The 18,828-nt window shown below is 35.5% G+C and overlaps 1 protein-coding gene across 2 annotated transcripts in view; it reads left to right on the forward strand.

Moving 5' to 3' along the window:
- MORC3 (MORC family CW-type zinc finger 3) overlaps positions 1–18,828 on the forward strand; it is a 41,643-nt gene that overhangs the window by 9,852 nt on the left and 12,963 nt on the right. For both annotated transcript variants that reach the window (XM_057504408.1, XM_057504406.1), the window contains exons 2-10: positions 1,912–1,984; positions 5,617–5,749; positions 6,648–6,861; positions 7,415–7,563; positions 8,134–8,281; positions 9,841–9,969; positions 10,179–10,298; positions 12,634–12,731; positions 16,145–16,249. In XM_057504408.1, coding sequence (XP_057360391.1) covers positions 1,912–1,984; positions 5,617–5,749; positions 6,648–6,861; positions 7,415–7,563; positions 8,134–8,281; positions 9,841–9,969; positions 10,179–10,298; positions 12,634–12,731; positions 16,145–16,249 — 1,169 coding nt within the window. The remainder of the gene's footprint in view (positions 1–1,911; positions 1,985–5,616; positions 5,750–6,647; positions 6,862–7,414; positions 7,564–8,133; positions 8,282–9,840; positions 9,970–10,178; positions 10,299–12,633; positions 12,732–16,144; positions 16,250–18,828) is intronic.

Below are 18,828 nucleotides of genomic sequence, written 5' to 3' on the forward strand. Positions count from 1 at the left end.
ATTCCAGACTCCATGCCTAACTGAAGTGCGTAAAATAGAGCAAAGACAGAAATTCCAAGGGTTTATGGTGCTTGATTAATCATTTTATCCTTTGGTAGTCAGAGATTTTTATACCCCAAAGCCATGTCTCCCCCAACCCAGACACCCCCAAACAGTAAGATTAGAATGGATGAGGATTATGCTCTTTTATAAATGGCGGAATGATACTTATACAAGGGGAGTGGCTGGGACAGGAAGATATTCTCAGGTAGATTAATTGGAGAGAAGGCTTCTTGTGCAAGGTGAAGATCTGGGAAGTTGGTTTTCATTAAAAACTTCTTGTGGTATGTGCTTTAGAACACCTGGGTTGCTTATAGTCTGTATACATGAATGTGTGCCATATTACATTATGTATGCCATAGAAAGTCTGAATTACATATGTTATGTTTTGAAGACCACTGGTCTACAAAATAGCATTTCTCATATGTGTACTTCCATCTAATGATGAATGATGCTTGGGGATTGTCTAAAATCAAGTGTGGGCAGAGGAGACGTAGACCTCTTTCTGACACCTTGTGGCAGCAGATGAGCACTACAGAGTTGGTTTGTTTTAGAATCAACTCATGTTTCTAGGGCTCCTCACCTAGACCTCTTAAGAGTGCCACCTCTCCTTTTTTCCTTGAATATAAAAGAATCTGTTAAGAATGAACACGGGAAATCCCCATTGCATGAAAGTTCTCTGCATATTGAAAATTTCAAGACTCAACCTTTTAAAACCACATGTACATGTGTTTATAAATTTGATGCCTACATTACTTAGGAATGTAGTTCCCTATAGCATGAGGTTCATTGGCCTCATCTTCCATACTGTATTACCATGAATAAAATAAGACCTAAAATCCTTGGAAACCAAGAGTGTTTGTGGCATTTTAACTGACCGGGCTGAGTTTGTACTCCTCTGTGCTTTTCCGTACCATAACAAAGAATTGGAAGCTAGAGACACGATAATGAAGTACAGCAAGAGCATTACTTGAATACACTCCAATGAAGGAGTGAGCCAGAGTCAAGGTACACAATGGGCCCAGTCCGTTCTCTGACTAGAAGGCGCTTCCTTAATTGACAAGGTGGTGTTATTTGATTTACAGGTCCTCCTGTATAGCCACCCCTCTCAGCATGGCCTTTCCCATGATTTGGTGTGGTTTGGGCGGTTCTTAGTTCTGTTCAGTTGTGCGGGTGTTGGGATCTGGCTGGGACCAGTTTGGTCTGGTCCCCATAGGCAAGGAAGTTATCTCCCTGCAAAGCCTTTGTTGTCTTCACACCCTACCTGGGCAGAATTTATGCAGTCTTTTCTTTGAACCTTATCTTCCCCTTTCCCCGCTGCTCATGTCTGTCTTTCTGCCTAACATTCCTAATAGATTACTTGACATTGTTTGAAGTGTTGGTAGATGAATACTACTACTTCATCACCTTAAGTTCTCAAGTTTGACTATAACTAACTGGTCTAAATAATATAATAAAGTGTCAAATACCGATTTTCTAAGACTTCTCCAGAAAAACCTGTTGATTAATAGGCAAAGCTAGGTTTATTAAAACGAATGCACTGAGAAAACACCCCCTTGACAAAGTCTTAGTTGTGTCTCTCAGTAATTTTGAGGTAAGTTTTGTAAGGCAGGTTGTGACTGGGCCGTATGTAATACCATGGTTTGGATTGGTGGACACAGGAGGAAAGAGTTTGGAAGTCTTGATAAGTAAACTATTTTTCACAGCCTTACCTCCCAAGACTCTTTATTTTCTATGTGGTATGTTCAGGTATCCTGAAGCAAGCAGCTGTCATTTTTGCTTGGTCTCAATTTAACACAGGGACAGAAAATTATATTGGTTTCTGTTTCAAAAGACCTGAATTAATTTACATGAATTATTGGTTTATTTCAGCTTTGCCCGAAGTTTTTACATACAAATTCTACTAGTCACACATGGCCATTCAGTGCAGTTGCTGAATTAATAGGTATGTAAAACTGATATTTCATATATGGTCTGTTGCTTGCAATTGAAATTTTAAAAAACTTTGCATTGAAAAATAATATGCAGATGTGCTTTTTAAGAAAAGAAATGTGTCTTGAACAATATAGGTTACCTGGCGTAACAACTGTTCAAAAAGATGTCAAATTACTCACTGCTCAACCCTTCCTGGACTACTGTGAAGGTAGTTTAATTTGTTAAGTTCACAAAGCATGTATGTTGAAAATACTTTTATACCGAATATAAAGGAAATAAATCTATCACAAAAAGTGAAAATTGTTTTTAATAGTTGGAATGTATGCGTAACAGTGGGTTTTTCTGATGTTAGTAGGAGTATTAATGTTATATTTGTGGTAGTGTTGGCAGGCAGCCGCATCTAGAGAGGTAACTCCCTGTGCACTAGGTGAAATCTTAGCCCAGGCAGGCAAGGGTTTCTTGACTCTGAAGGAGATTGAGCAGATCAGACAAATGTTAGGTATAAGGGAAGAATTCATTAAAGTGAGAGTAGCAGTGAGTGGCAGCTGCTTTTGCAGAGAGCAAGGAAGAGCCCAAGCAGGAAAAGGAAGCTCATTGAACTCCTGCTCAGCATAGGGCAAATCCCTTGCCAGCTCCTGAAGCCAGAGTCACCTGGTGTGTCCAGTGTGCACTTGCACAGTGTGGGAACTAAGCCCCTACCAGCCCAGGGTGTGGGGAGCTGCAGAGCACAGCATGGAGTGGGATTATGTTCTGAGAACTTCCCAAAGGCAAAACAAGGAGATTTTCAGGCAGGCTACTAAAGAGCGTGATTGCACAACTGCAGTCCTGTCTGGGTTACCCAAGTGACAGGAACTTGAAAGCCCGAATCAGAGCTCTCAGTAGCCCTTCCCCACTTGTCTGAAGTAGGCCAGAGAGAGAGAAGACTTGTGCTTACGTCTAGAAAATTGAATGAAATAGCAAAGTAACAAAGGCACCACTGGAAGAGCACAGAGCCAAATGCAATAAGTTGAGTGGTGAGAAGTCTTTATTTAAGGCAAAAAGGACACACTCGAAGAAAGGAGGGTGCAGGCAACCTCAGAGAGGAAGTATGCTCAAAAGCATAGAATTCTGTCTTAAGGCAAAGGGGGGCGGGCGTGCAGGCTTGACATCTGTGTGGTTTCATGATGTCTCTCCAGTGAGAGACATTATGTCACCATCCACAGTCAGTCCTGTAGATATTCTGTAAGGTAAAATTAACACAAGGAATTTATTGACCCTGTTCTTCTCCAAGATAGCAGTTACCCTCAAGCGCTGGGAACATACCAGTGAGGACCACTAGGCCTGTCCTAAGATAGAGTCGGTTGTTGGCTGATTACCCACCGAAGAGTATGTCAGGAATCTCGCCTTCTGAGTCTCTGATTCTTAAAATGGAATCTTAACCTTAAGAGGGAGATCCTCCTGTTCCTACTGTATTGTTTATGTATAAACATTTTCATCATAGGCAGAAAAATTTACTCATGATGCTTGTCCCATATCCCTGTCCTGCCTCAGTAGTACTTGTTTCCTCTAATAGAATGATCAAGTATAGGATTGTATTTCAGTAGTGCTTTAATGAGCATAAGAGACAGGTTTGTAGATCATTATGGGTCATGATTTATTTCTTCAGGAAAATTCATGCACATGAAATTTTTTTTTAATTAAAGCATATGTTTGAGAAACGTAATAAAATAATTATATTCTTAGAAATCTTAGATATACTTCAAATTCATTATCAAGGAAGGGTTGGTTCTGTTTCAGGATATGCAAGAAAAATAAAAGAAGGATATTTTGAGTACCCTTCATTTCTTTGGTATAGTTAGATTTTCCAGTCTCCCAGCTAACTTAGGCTTGAGTTCAGGTGGGTTTTTTAAGCCCCAAAGAAGATACATTATGACATTGTAGCTCTTTACTCATTCTTTTTTTATGGCAACCCAGAGGAGCTACCCAACCAGGGTATGTTCATTTGCATATAGTGATTCTCTAGCTTTGGGTTAGAGCAACTAAAAGTCATGGTCCTCTTTGTGGTGTATCAAATTTTAAGTTTTTAATGAAACACTGTCTTTCCTAAAGTAGTTGAAAAAAAAGAGATTATTTGGTTTCAGTGATAGGCTTTGTTTTGTAAGGATTGTTTGAGAACCATTATTTATATTGTAAGAAAGACTTCAAAATATGCCCTAAAAGTATATTCAGTCATTTAGGGTTATTCAGATAGACCTTATTTAGATAGACAGGAAGTTGATTTTGTTACTGGTACTGTTGAAAGGGTTTTCATTTTTCTTTCATGTGTTCCTTCATACTTAGCTATTCTGAGAGAAACAAGGATGCTAAACTAGGGTGTTAAATAGAGGGGTGTAGGGAGCTCATAGAAACATTAAGAGCCACCAGAAACTTTGATTAGATTAAAGGGCCACAACTTAAGGTTAGCTACATCTACATGTATTGCTTAGTACAAAGTGATACTGTGTTCTTATTTATTCAGTAACCACATTGTGTTCCTTCCCTGTTAACTCATAATGCTAGTTGACACTTAGCTTTCAGGTTTCCTCTTGATAGCCAGGGCAGAAGACCTCCCTGTCTTTGATTTCTCTGTAGTACAGTGATTCTTACTTATACTTTATCAGATTGTGTGTACCAGTTTTTGCTATTTAACAAATGGAGGCTTTGGAAAGAGTTAATTCTGTTAACAGTTGATGAATAATATAGCAAGGTACAGTTTAACTTCATGTTTTCACATCTTAGGAGTTCTTAAACATTATAATTTTTGAAGTTTCCTTAAAAATGTTACCTCCTACACTGTAGGTGGGAATGTCAGTTGGTACATCCACTGTGGAAAGCAGTGTGAAAGTTTCTCAAAAAAACTAAAAATAGAAATACCATTCAACCCAGTAATTCCACTTCTAGAAATATACTCAAAGAAAACAAAATCCCTGATTTATAAAGATATATGCACTCCTCTGTTTATTGCTGCATTACTTACAATAGCCAAGATAGGGAAGTGACCTCAGTGTCCATCAGTAGATGAACGGGTAAACAAAGTGTACTTATACACAATGGAATATTATTCAGCAGTAAAAAAAATCCTGCCATTTGCAACAAAATGGGTGGATCTTGAGGCTATTAAGCTCAGTGAAATAAGCCAGGCAGAGAAAGACAAATACCATATTATTTCACTTATCTTTGGGTAAAAATAGAAAGCAAAACAGAATGAATGAAGCAACAGTAGATTTACAGACACTGAGAAGTGACTATTGGTTACTGTGGGGGAGGGGTTGGGGCGATGTGGGGAGGGGGTGAGGGGGATAAAGGAGTACAAAAATTAGCAATCATAGTATAAGTTGGTCATGGGGATGGTAGTACAGCATAGAGAATAGCCAGTGATTCTGTTAGCATCTTCCTATGTTGATAGATAGTAACTGTAATAGTGGTGGTGGGGGTGAAGATTTAATAATATGGGTAGCTGTTGAACCACTGTGTTGTGTACTTGAAACTAATAAAGAGATTATGTTTCAATGATACTTTAATAAATAAATTAAATAGTGTTATTTTGTTGCTTGCCAAAGGATTGTTTTGAGTTAACTACTCTTTAAAATGCAAAATGAGAATTTCTCAAAACTTGTGTCACAGATAATGCATACGATCCTGATGTGAATGCTAAACAGATATGGATTGACAAAACAGTGATAAACGACCATACATGCTTGACATTCACTGATAATGGGAATGGTATGACTTCAGATAAACTACATAAAATGCTCAGGTATGTTAAAAAATGTCATATTTCTTAAAATCATTGTTTTTATTCAGTTCAAGGGTTTCATGTGTCATACTTGCTGCCCATAGTTTTTGTTTTTTGTAAACGAAACACTACACCTACAGTGTGTTGTCTCCTGTATCTGCCCATCATTTTTTACTACTGTTATATTTTTAGACAATCCCTGCCATTCTTAAAACCTCCTCCACATGTCTGACATCTAAAATTCTACCATTCCATTAGAGTTGTAGCACACTGATGGATCGGTTATTTACACTTTATTGTAAATTAGTTTTAACCAGTATTTCCAATAAAACTTAACCACTTTTGGTGTGGGGTGATTTTAAAGACATTCAGAAGATGAGGAAGCTGCATAAAATAGTCATAAGGCCTTGGGTTCTAGGATCACAGAAATAGGTTGTCAGGATGAAGCTAAATCTAAAATGGAAACAAAGATACATAGTACATTGTAGGGTAGAGGGGAATTTGGCAGAAGAGGCATTTCTACTGTTCTGAAAATATTCATTACGTTGCCAAAAAGTCAAATTGACCCTGTCAGTCATACTGCAAGTAGTCCTGCTGAGATCAAGACACTCATTCTCACTTAGAGGGAATTTCAAGGCCCCTGGAGTGCAAATTATAACTCAACAGCTTAGCCAGGATGTGCCAAGCAATGAGCCGCTGTTTTAGTATGTGTAACCCTTACACCCCACCCCTATGATGTAGATTTGGTTTCTGTTGTTTGAGAGATGGGGAAACACATCAATATAAAATCAGTTTGCCCAAGGTTATACAGCTAGGAAAGATGAGACCAGCATTCATACCAGGCTTTTTACTTGGTTATTACAGGTTTTGAATAAAATGCAGAGGTCACACATTTATTTTTAAAATCTCTTCTTTTTAGCTTTGGCTTCAGTGACAAAGTCACCATGAATGGTCATGTCCCAGTTGGATTGTATGGAAACGGCTTCAAGTCAGGCTCTATGCGTTTGGGTAAAGATGCAATAGTTTTTACCAAAAATGGAGAAAGCATGAGTGTGGGCTTCTTGTCTCAGACCTACTTGGAAGTCATAAAAGCAGAACATGTTCTTGTCCCAATAGTGGCATTCAACAAACACCATATCCTTTTGATTTTAAAATAGAAACTATAGAGAAACTCTGAATAAATATTCTGAACTATTCCCTCCTTTTGCCCTCATCCAGATTCTTGTTTTTTAATTACACCTCCCATTTTAGCTCTTGTTCCTTTCCACTGACCACCCTACATCTAAGGCTAAGCATTTGTCCCTTTCTCTTCTGCATTGGGACTATGCCATGGGAATCCTTTAAGTCAGGTGGCTGTGTTTTATATTGATTTCCCAGAACTCTCCTCTCCATTTCAGTTTTACTATGGTCTGGTTTGAATATTTCACTAGTGACCATGGAAAGCAAGATATTTTGAGGAAAATGTCTTCTGTGTTTTATAAACACATTCAAATATTGGAAACCATTAAATTAGGTTTGGAATCAGAGTAAACTTGCTCAAAACATTTTGGTGGTTATTTGAAACAAACTACAGTTTTGTAACTTAGAAAATAATTGAGGAAATTGTTCTTCTATTAGTTGAATTGGTTTCCATACTGCAATTGGTGAAAAATATGTTGTTGGTCTGAGTCTTTAACTTAGGATATACGACAGATGATTAATTTAGCAGAATCAAAAGCAAGTCTTGCTGCAATTCTGGGACATTCTCTGTTTTCAACGGAACAGAAATTACTCGCAGAACTTGATGCTGTTATGGGTAAGAAAGGGACAAGGATCATCATTTGGAATCTTAGAAGGTAAATGTAGACCTCAGCTAGTTGTTTACCATTTGGGAGATGAAATGCATTGTGCAGGAACAGTTTCGTTACATTTATTCCTTGTTACACAGTAGAAATACTTTGGAAGGTACTCACCTGCTGGGTGTCAGTAGTTTGCCTGCTTTTTCTTGCTGCGGAATATTACAGCGTATGTATGTATGGGCCACCATGTGTTAACCATTCACCTGATAAAGGACATCTGGGTGCAGGTTTTTGTGGGAATATAATTTTTATTACATTTATTTTTCTAGGATGATAAATGCCCAGGAGTATAATTTCTGGGTTATATGGTAGTTGAATATTTACTCTTTTTTTTTAAAGAAACTGCCAGATATGTTTTTCATATTGGGTTTACCATTTGACATTCCTACCAACCTTGTATGAGTGAATAATACAGTTTTTCTATATCTTCCTGGACTCCTTTAATATTTTTTCTTGCTTTTGTCCCCACCTTCCGTGACACCCACCATGTGTGTTTTGCTTTGTTAACTTAATAGTATTTGCTTGCTCTGAAGCTAGCTTAGCTCCTTTAAAAAATTACTTTTACAGCTATAAAAATGCAACTGAGTTTGATTTTGATAAGGATAAATATGACATCAGAATTCCTGAAGATCTAGATGAGACAACTGGAAAGAAAGGGTACAGGAAGCAAGAAAGGATGGACCAAATTGCCCCTGAGAGTGACTATTCCCTGAGGGTATGTATGCAGCTCTCTTTGTGGTCTCTTAGTGAGAAAATCATCAAATAATGGAAGTAGTGTTACCCTTTTGTGTTATAAATGCTGCCAGCAATCTCTTAAGTGAAAGTATCTCAGACATGAACCAATTTGTTAAACTTGAGGGGTGCACTGGTGGTTTTATTTGTTTAGAAACTATTTTTAAATTGGGAAGTCATCAGGTCTTTTTCAAAACTGAGCTATGAAGAACTTAAAAGTTCTACCAAGTGGTTAGATTAATTGAATTGGGAATACTAGAATCAGTATATGCTATGATACCCATATTGATCAATTCAATTTAAAAAACTCACCAGAGTGTTTTTTTTTTTAATTTAAAATACTACACAGTACATAGACATGCACCTCTTATTTGGCATCCTAAAGCAATAAATTATAGACTATAGCTATGTACATTAATATAATTTTGTGATAAATATTTCTGAGATTTGACCTTAGAAATGGATAGGTACCATGATAAAAAAGTTTCTTAGTCACTATGTTAAGACATGTAATACTTCTACCTTTATTTTCTGTGCTACCACAAACTGAGAATACATTTGACATTTATGAGTTTACCACGTAACTTACTCTGAGACTCTGGCAATTATAGTGTCAGATACTTACTATTCCTTGATATACCCCAAAATGTTACTGAAGTATGTTGTTAAGATCTTGGATCTGAAACATGTTCAGAGGCGGCCAGAGCAGACAGTGTGGTTTTAGTATATCGCAGAGTAAAATGTTTTAAAATATCATTAATAAATTTTATATATGACAAAACAAAACACTAATTTTGAAATAAGAAGGAGTCAGGAAAAAAGTAAGAAATGTTCAAATTTTAATTCTGTGTTGAACCTTTCATCTATCCTTTTTGGTAATTCATTTTCTTAGGGATTTCTGCTAGCTTGGAGGCAAGCACAGAAGAGCATTTTAACATGATTTAGGATGCAAATTTTGGTCAAGATTCTGAAGTATCTAAACTTTCATGCATTAAGAATTAAAAGCACATCTGGATTCCTGCTGACTGTCATAGCTCAGTTTTGAAAAAGTACCGTGCTTGTCTACTTAAGTGTTGGTACATTATTTATGATATTTTCTTTTTCAGTAGTCCCTTTTGTTTATTAGATTTTGCTTGTGATTTCTGCCTAAATAAAATTTATTGGTGCTTTTTAAATCACAATAGTAATACATGTACTTGACCGAAGAGTCAGAAAACATGGTCCTTTTTGTGTATGTGTGTATTTTTTAATTAAAATAAAGTCATACACACTGTATTTTAATTTTTTTCATTTAATGTCAACATCTATTTTAGTCAATAGATTGTCTACAAATCATTTTTATTAGCTACAGTATATTGAGTTTATTTTTAATGAGAAGTAATCCTATTACCTAATATAGCTTTGTAGTCTATATTATTCTATTAAAATGGTTCCTCTATCAAAGCAAGGTAGTCGTTTTCATTTTAAATACATGGATAAGTAATGTTGAAAAAATACACAGATAATTATTTGGAAAGGACAGATAATTGTATGTCTTTGCAGGCTTATTGCAGTATATTGTATCTAAAGCCAAGAATGCAGATCATCTTACGTGGACAGAAAGTAAAGACACAGCTAGTTTCGAAGAGTCTTGCTCTCATTGAACGTGATGTTTATCGGCCCAAATTTTTAGTATCCTTTGTTTTCCTTTTTATGATGCCATATAGAGATATATTAATCAAGAATATTTCCCTCTGCCCTTTCTCCCTTTATCATGATATGGATTCTAATCCTCCTCTCCAACTTTGCCTTTATGTACTTTTGGATTTAAAAAAAATAATGAAATAGAATGATTTGAAGAGAGTGAGATGATGTGTTCAGAATTTTTCTTAACATTTAAGACCAAAACGGTAAGAATTACTTTTGGATTCAACTGCAGAAATAAAGATCATTATGGAATAATGATGTATCACCGAAATAGACTTATCAAAGCTTATGAAAAAGTAGGATGTCAGTTAAGGGTAAGTTTTACATCTGAAAATGTTCATATCTCTTAGAAAATTTAGTGTAATGTGTTGGGTCAAATGTGAAATAATGTGCTTTTTTTCATAATTACTTTTCAGTGTCAGTGTTTTGAGTAATATTGATATGGCACTTGAATTTAGAATAGCTTATATTAATTTCTCTTTTGGTCCTGAAGAATCTTACATGGGGCACAGAATGTTTTTTTAAATCTCCGTTTTACAGATGAGGAAACTGGGGCTAACAAAGTAACTTGGCTCTAGACCTTCCAATGAGTATGGCTCTTGAACATAGATACAGATCTTTTGATGGAAGTTGGATATGGGTCCCTGATTGTTTCATGCTGGAATGAAATTGGTTGGTTTTAGTTAGTGTTGACTCAGCAGACTAAAAAATAGTATCTGATAGGGGATTTACTTTCTGAAGTTACTTCCTAAATATACTAGAGCCTTCCTCCTTAACCACTTCCATTATTTTGGAATTCAGTTGAAGATGAACATTGCCTTCTATGTTAATTTATTCTTTATATGTTTTCACAGGTGTGTGTGTGTGACGAATTCACTGATAACTTCTGAAAATCAGTTCTATTAAAAGTTTAAATCCAGGCATATTTTGCTTTCTAATTATCTAATTTTCATTTTCTATTCCTGTTTCATTCTAAATTCTTTATAGAGCAATAGAAGCTCTGCACAGTATAATAGTGTGTTTTTCTTGAATATTATTCAACAGAGGTTGTACATATTTTATATGACATGAGCCCAGAATATAGCATTTTTTAAAAAAAGAAATGAACTCTGTTGGGCTTTTATTTATAACCACTAATTTCAATCTAAAAATCCAGAAATCTGGCAACCATGATATGAGGTATCAATAACTTATTTAGAATGCTAATTTTTATTTATAATTGAAATACTAGTTTTTGTCAAAAATATTTTATAATTAAAATTACTGAATTTCACTGGTAATTGAAACTGCTTTTTTGGTAATAGGCCTTATTTCTCAAGTGTTTTGACTTTGAAGAGAAACATTGTATCTGCAGCAGAACGTACTTGTTTTTTTCTTTTTTTTTTATTGTTTAGGAGCCTGACTTCAGTGTGATACATTTACCATTTTTCCAACTCCGTTTAAATTTGCATTATGTTAATTTGTGACCATGTTAAAAACAGGCTTTTGCAACTAACTTAATGTTTTTCTTTACCAGATGATCAACTGGGTCTGTTATTTCCAGTCTGTGGATCCAGTAAACATTAGTTATCTAATCCCTGGTATGATTTGCCATGCTAGGTGCTCAGCATAAGCAGATGATAAGATAGATAGAGAGCATACCCTCAGACTTCTGTTTGGTGAGGGGAATATGGTACATTCTTGGAGCATGAGAAAAGGCTTCTTGGGGAGAGTGGTGATTGAAATGAGTCTAGTTGACTTTACTGTGTTGGAAAATCTGAAAAGGGCTTTCCAGGCAGAGAGAAAAGAGTATGTGCAAAGGAAGGGAAAGAAGCTTTGGAGAATTTGGCGTCATTAAAGGAGTTAGTTGCTGTGCCTGGACTGGATGGTAAGTGGGCAGTGGAGTAACGGAAGAGAGACAAGATGAGGCCAGAAGGAAGGTGAAAAAGAACTGCAAGCTGAACGGTACTTTGGCTTACAAATTGTAGAAGCTGAGGGAGCACTGGCAGTTTTTCATAGCATAGGGTTATGATTAGATTTGCAACGGCTTCATCTTTAGTTGTATTTAAGAAAGTTTTCCTAACTTACATATTTTTTCACTTTTTGTTGATTCAGCTATAATCGTGAACAAAATACCCTTGTTAATCACATGTAGATAATCAGAATGTTTGACTTACATACTTTGAATTCAGTGTTGAAACTAGCAGGTTTAGAGGTAAGTTGATTTCAGCTAACATAGGTTTATATTTCACTGCTGTTAGCAACTGATGTGTAACTTTGTATAAATGACTTTAATTTTTATCTGGCAGCTTACAGAATATAGGCCTTTGCAAGGCACAATGAATATTGAAAGGAATTAGTTGTGGTTTTGCACCCAGTAAAGGTGGTCTTTTTTTCCCCCTTATATAAAATTGGGAGTGAGGATACTGTCTAAGTAGATACTTGACAATAGTGGAAGTGGTTTTGGAAGAAGGCTCCCCTATATTTAGGAATTAACTCCCAGAAAAGCAAATTAACCTCTCAGATACTGTTTTTGAATCTAAATTTCATAAGAATCATGGAATAACATACGGGTAAATGTTTCATACGAATTGTAAATTTTTGTGGAAGGGTAATTATTTTGAACACCATGTTTTATGATCAAAACACTGATTTCATTTTATTTTTCAGGCAAACAACATGGGAGTTGGAGTAGTGGGAATTATAGAATGTAATTTCCTAAAGCCAACTCATAATAAACAAGATTTTGACTATACTAATGAATACAGGTATGTTGCCTATTTAAATTACTGACTTTTTACAGTTTATCTTGGAAATACTTTCATAACTTTTTCTAAGCTGAATTTCTATCTTGTGGATTTTTTTAATATTACAGAATTTTAAGAAAATTGGTAGGTGAGAGGTTTGCACAGAAAACACATTTAACCATCCTCTTTTGGCCTAGGTATTGTATTCTACTCTATCCTAATTAGAAATATATTCTCCCCTGTCTTTACTGATTTAAGTATTTATGAGGTTCATAGAAAATGGAAGGAGTAACTGCTTACTTGGTATCAGCATTTTTAGTGTAATACAAAATTCTGAAACTCGGCTTAGATGGGAACTTTAAGATACTTTTAGTCCTGTGTGCCTTAGAAATACTCGTATCCAAGAGTGGTTAGAAGCCATAGAATAAACATGACCATCAGTTTTACTTGTACATTTAGGAAGCACAGTTGTCCTAATGAGCATATGTTATGTAGTAGAATGCAAACATAGTATTTGTGATAAAGACAAAGATAAATGCCATAGGCCCTTTCTTCAAATAGAGAACAAATAAAACAAAGTGGAAGGAAAGGAAATAAAGGTAAAGGCAAAATCAGTTAATTAAGAAACACATACACTATTTGAAAGGGGGTAATTTAATATAAGGAATTGTAACTAGAAGAGGAGTGATTACTAAAAGGGTAAAAAAGACAGTATGTGCTAAGAACTAGCAGATACAGAAGAGAAGCTGTCACCTCTAGGTTGAAAAAAGTAAACAATAAAGGAACTAGGAGAGGACACTGTGCCCTTGAAGTTAGAGATTCAGATCTCTTCATAGAGTGGTGACAAACATAGTAATAAGCTACCCACCATGTCAAAATAAACTGTCCAGAAGTCCTGGCTGGGGCTGCTCTGTAGGCATGACCTGCTGTTGCCAGATAGTATGGCTAGGCTGGAGTTGGTTTGTAGAGGAACCTGTCTTTGCTCAAGGATGTAAGCACACTGGAACTAGGCTCTTGCTGGAGGACATGGGCTGGTCTGAGAGCACAGCTGGAATGCCTTTGGGAGGCCACTGGGCTCCAGCCAAATAGCGGTGAAGTACCAGAACCTGAAGGACAAGTGTCTGCTGCCGTCACCTGGCAGGTTCAATGCCCCATTAACTCAGGTTATTCTTCAGCCTTACACACAAAAAGGATGAGTGCTTATAGTTTCAAGCTCCAGTGTCACAAAACAGCAAAGAAGACTGAATTTTGAGCTGAGAGACAATAAATTGATGACTAACAAGAGTCAGAAAGGCCAAAGTTTGTTTTTTAATGAGATCACTGAAGTCTGTAAGCTTCTGGCAAGATAAGGGAAAAAAGAAGAAAACAGAACTCATTGACATAAGAAATAAAAAGGACATTACTACAGACACAAAAGCATCAAAGGAATAACATGAACAGTTCTTCACCATTGTAAATGATATAGACACATTCCTTTGAAATTGACTCAATTTTTAGAAAATATCCCATATATTAAATTCAGACAGGTAAGGAAGAAGTGGTACCAGCTTTACACAATCTTTAAAGGTTTTATGAAGCCACATAACTTTGGTAGTGAACTCATGAATACAAAAAAGGAATTTATGTCAGTGTTTCTCATGAGCAAGATATAAAAGTTTTTATTAAAATAATAGCAAATATCATCCAGTGACATGTAAAAATGATAATACAATCTAGTGGATTGTATTCCCAGATGGTTTGTGTGATCTTAAGATTGAAAAATTAATGTAATTCATAATATTGATGTTAGAAAAATCTCATTGTTATTTTCATAGGTACTGAAAAGGCAACTTGATAAATCACAAAACCCATTTCTGATTTAGGAAAAAAGGGAACACTTAAACATTAATGGAAGGGCATATTGAGCAATACAGAATATTTACAAAAAACAACAAGTATCATTCTTGATTGTGAAATATTGATAGCTTCCCTTAAGAGTGAGAGTGAGGTAAGGCTATCAGCTACTCACCACTGGTCTTGAGGAAATAACCAGTACAATAAGGCAAGAAAAAGAGACTTTTAAAGGATTGGAAAGGAAGAAATAAAACTATTGATGAAAGTATTAAGTATATAGAAAGTTCAAAATAATATGCAAACGTAGAGTTTAAAGAAACTGTAATCGAAGGTTGCTGGATAAGAAATACTCAGAAATCATTGTATTTCTGTTTTACCAACTATAACAAAACCAGAATGTGAAGTTAAAAAAAACAGTCATTTATAATAGCATCAAAAAAAAGTACTCAGGAGTAAATAAAACATGCAAAGACCTCAACAACTGAAAACTATAATATATTGTGGAGTGAAATTTAAAACCTAAATAAGTAGATACAGCAGGTTCAAGAAGTGGAAAAGCTGAATATCATAAGATGTCAATTTTTCTTTAAAACAATTAAATAGAATTAAAAACTTAAATTTAATTTAAAAAGTGAAAACTCAGCAGTGATGTTTGTGTCAGTATTAATAGGCTTTTACTAAACTTTATGTGAAAAATTAGAAGACCAAAAATGTTAAGACAATAAGTGAACCCTGTAGTTCACTTCTAGGTATGTTCTCAACAGAAAGAGGTACAGTCTCATGGACTGAGCAGTAGCAGTGATAAGAAAAAATAGAAAACATGGTATGAAAGGAGAAGCCTGCTTGGGAGAGAAGCTGCATTCGTGTTACTTGGATGCCTGCCTGTTACACTGTTACATGACCTTGGGGCTTTCTGGTGGAGAGAAAATGGGAGATAATGCTTAGGCATAGATAGGTTTAATATTAATCTGCCAGCATAGAATTTGAGTCTTAATTTCTAAAAGCTTTATTTTAAATTTAGAATGTTAGGCTAACTATATACTTTGTACATAGTTCTGGCACAAAAGGTGCTTAACTCAATAATAAATAATTACTCAAATGTGGCCTTAGTTTATTTATCTTAATAGGTCCCATTGATTTGCTTTTTATTAACATAATGTAGGAGAAGTGAAAGTGTTAGTTGTGCGACAGAGGCTGGTTTGAAGTATACTTGCTGGGAATGATTGCATACTTCAATAGACCAAACATTTGAGTTCTAATTTGAATAGAAATTTATAAGTTTATTTGTTGGGGTTGGAGTTCAGAGAGCCTGTGGTTCTCCTAGTAATTGGTCTACAGTATACTTGCTTAATAAAGAACCCCTAAAGTATTACTGTTTTGTGTCTTAGTTCCTCTGCTATAGGAACTTCTAGGGTCTTTATAGTAAATTGCCATTAATTTGAGTGTTCTTTATTAACTGTACCTTTTGGAGTCTTCATCTGTCCCTCTCCTCAGTGTCCACATGATCATTAATAGGTTGTTTATGCTTTCTCCGTGTTTAACAGATTTAATCTTTATCTTTATTTTTTTCTTAAATTGATTTTATAATTCACTTTTTTAAGGCTCACAATAGCAGCACTAGGAGAAAAGCTGAATGATTACTGGAATGAAATGAAAGTGAAGAAAAATACAGACTATTCTCCAAATTTGCCAGTTGAAGAAATACAGTAAGCACATTAAAAGAATATTAGCCCACTTTAATATCAAGATGTAATAAAGGAGGGTACAGTGATTATACAGTGTCCACACACTTGACTCTAACCTATAGTAAGAAATAAATTCTACAACTGTAATCACCACACCATGAAGTAAACACTTGAATATACACATTTATACATATGTACATATGTGTATGTATGTATAAGATTCACAAAACAGTATTGACCCATATGTTGCATGTTAATAGCATTTATTTCATTTAAAAATGCAAATTTTTAATTGATTTCATGATCCAGTAATGAGTTGCATCTTACAGTTTGAAAAATCCTGGTCTTGTATAATAGGGTCATTCAAAGCCAGACTTAAGTTTAGATTCTAGTTCTGCTGCTTAAGTATTTATGTGACACCAGGCATGTTATTTGGCCTTTCATAAGCTTCGATTTTCTCTTTGTAAAATGGGAACATTAATAGCACCTAACTCCTAGAGTTGTAAGAATTAAAAGATATGATGCTTGACGAGCACCCAGAAGGACATGCAGACACAGTAGCAGGCCTGGGAATGTGTGTGCTGATGGGATGCTGTCTGAGATACGTCATGAACAACAAAAAGATCTGACTTGATGTATTGCTCATTGTGTTTTTAAGGTATCTGTGTACATATGCATAATTCTCTTAAGCATAGGAAATTCTCCAGGATTAAAAAAATTAACAGTGGTGACCTGAAACAAGAGGTTTGGTTTTACTTTGTAAACTTGTGTATTTGAAGTTATATATAACTAAGTAAATTTTTTTTAAACTGAGTTTTAAGTTACTGGCATTAAGGTAACATTTTCATATACTAAATGTGTGTACATAAATTCTTTACAGAATCATTTTTTTCAAAAGATTAACATGAAAGCATTTTCTAAACTACAAATAGACAAATTTTGTTTTTCAGAAATATGCTATAGTAGAGGATAAAAATATAATAAGATCATATATTGCTTAAATTATACTAATACAACTTGTCTATTTTTTTGTACTTGAGTGCTTTATAGTGCTAATAAATAAATTGCAGATGCTAACTTAATATAAATTTAACTTAATACAACTTCATATAAAAAAGACCAAGGCATTTGGAATATATTCTTAAGTTGTTTGAGTTTTTATCATAAAACAAATTTAATAGTATGCTACTAATATTAAGTCACTTTATTTAGAATGGCCTTTGTTTAAATTTAACCTTTTGACCGTAACCAAATTGTTGTTTTTAAATTTAAATTGCTGTACAACAACAGTTATGTCACAGAATTTTCAAGGACAGAAATAAGTAACAGGCATTTTGTGGTGGAAGTGATGTAGAAAATCTAAAGTATACTTAGCATCTGCATTTTCATGCTAATACATATATATTTTTTTATTAATCTACCATTGATACACAGTCTTATGCACAGGTTTCCCATGAGCAACATTGTGGTTACTAGATTCCCCCCTATTATCAAGTCCCCATCACTTACCCCATTATAGTCACTGTCCATCAGCCTAGTAAGATGGTATGGAGTCACTACTTGTCTTCCCTTGTGCTATACTGTGCCCCCGCTATATTTGCACTAATCATAATGCCCCTTAATCCTCTTATCCCTCCCTTCCCATGTACCCTTCCCAGTCCCTTTCCCTTTGGTAACTATTAGTCCATTCTTAGGTTCTGTGAGTCTGCTGCTGTCCTTTTTTTTTTTTTTTAAGGTATTATTGATATACACTCTTATGAAGGTTTCACATGAAAAAACAATGTGGTTACTACATTTACCCATATTATCAAGTCCCCACCAATACCCCAATACAGTCACTGTCCATCAGTGTAGTAAGATGCCACAGATTCACTGTTTGCCTTCTCTGTGCTACACTGTCCTCCCTGTGACCCCTCACCCCATGTGTACTAAACATAATACCCCTCAATCCCCATCTCCCTCCCTCCTGACCTGCCCTCCAACACCCCTCCCCTTTGGTAACTGCTAGTCCCTTCCTGGAGTCTGTGAGACTGCTGCTGTTTTGTTCCTTCACTTTTGCTTTGTTGTTATGCACCATAAATGAGGGAAATCGTTTGGCACTTGTCTTTTTCCACTTGGCTTATTTAACTGAGCATAATAATATCCTCCAGCTCCATCCATGTTGTTGCAAATGGTAGGGTAGGATTTGTTTCTTTCTTGTGGCTGAATAGTATTCCATTGTGTATATGTATCACATCTTGTTTATTCATTCATCTACTGATAGACATTATCTTGGCTGTTATAAATAGTGCTGCGATAAACATGGGGTGCATAAGTCTTTTTGAATCTGAGAACTTATATTCTTTGGGTAAATTCCAAGGAATGGGATTCCTGGGTCAAATGGTATTTCTGTTTTTAGTTTTTTGAGGAACCCCCATATTGCTTTCCACAATGGTTGAACTAGCTTACATTCCCACCAGCAGTGTAGGAGGGTTCCCCTTTCTCCGCATCCTCCCCAGCATTTGTTGTTCTTAGTCTTTTCAGTGCTGGCCATCCTCACTGGTGTGAGGTGATATCTCATTGTGGTTTTTATTTGCATTTCCCTGATGATTAGTGATGTG

Source organism: Manis pentadactyla, chromosome 1 (assembly GCF_030020395.1).
Source record: "Manis pentadactyla isolate mManPen7 chromosome 1, mManPen7.hap1, whole genome shotgun sequence".
In the NCBI taxonomy this organism is placed as follows: domain Eukaryota; kingdom Metazoa; phylum Chordata; class Mammalia; order Pholidota; family Manidae; genus Manis; species Manis pentadactyla.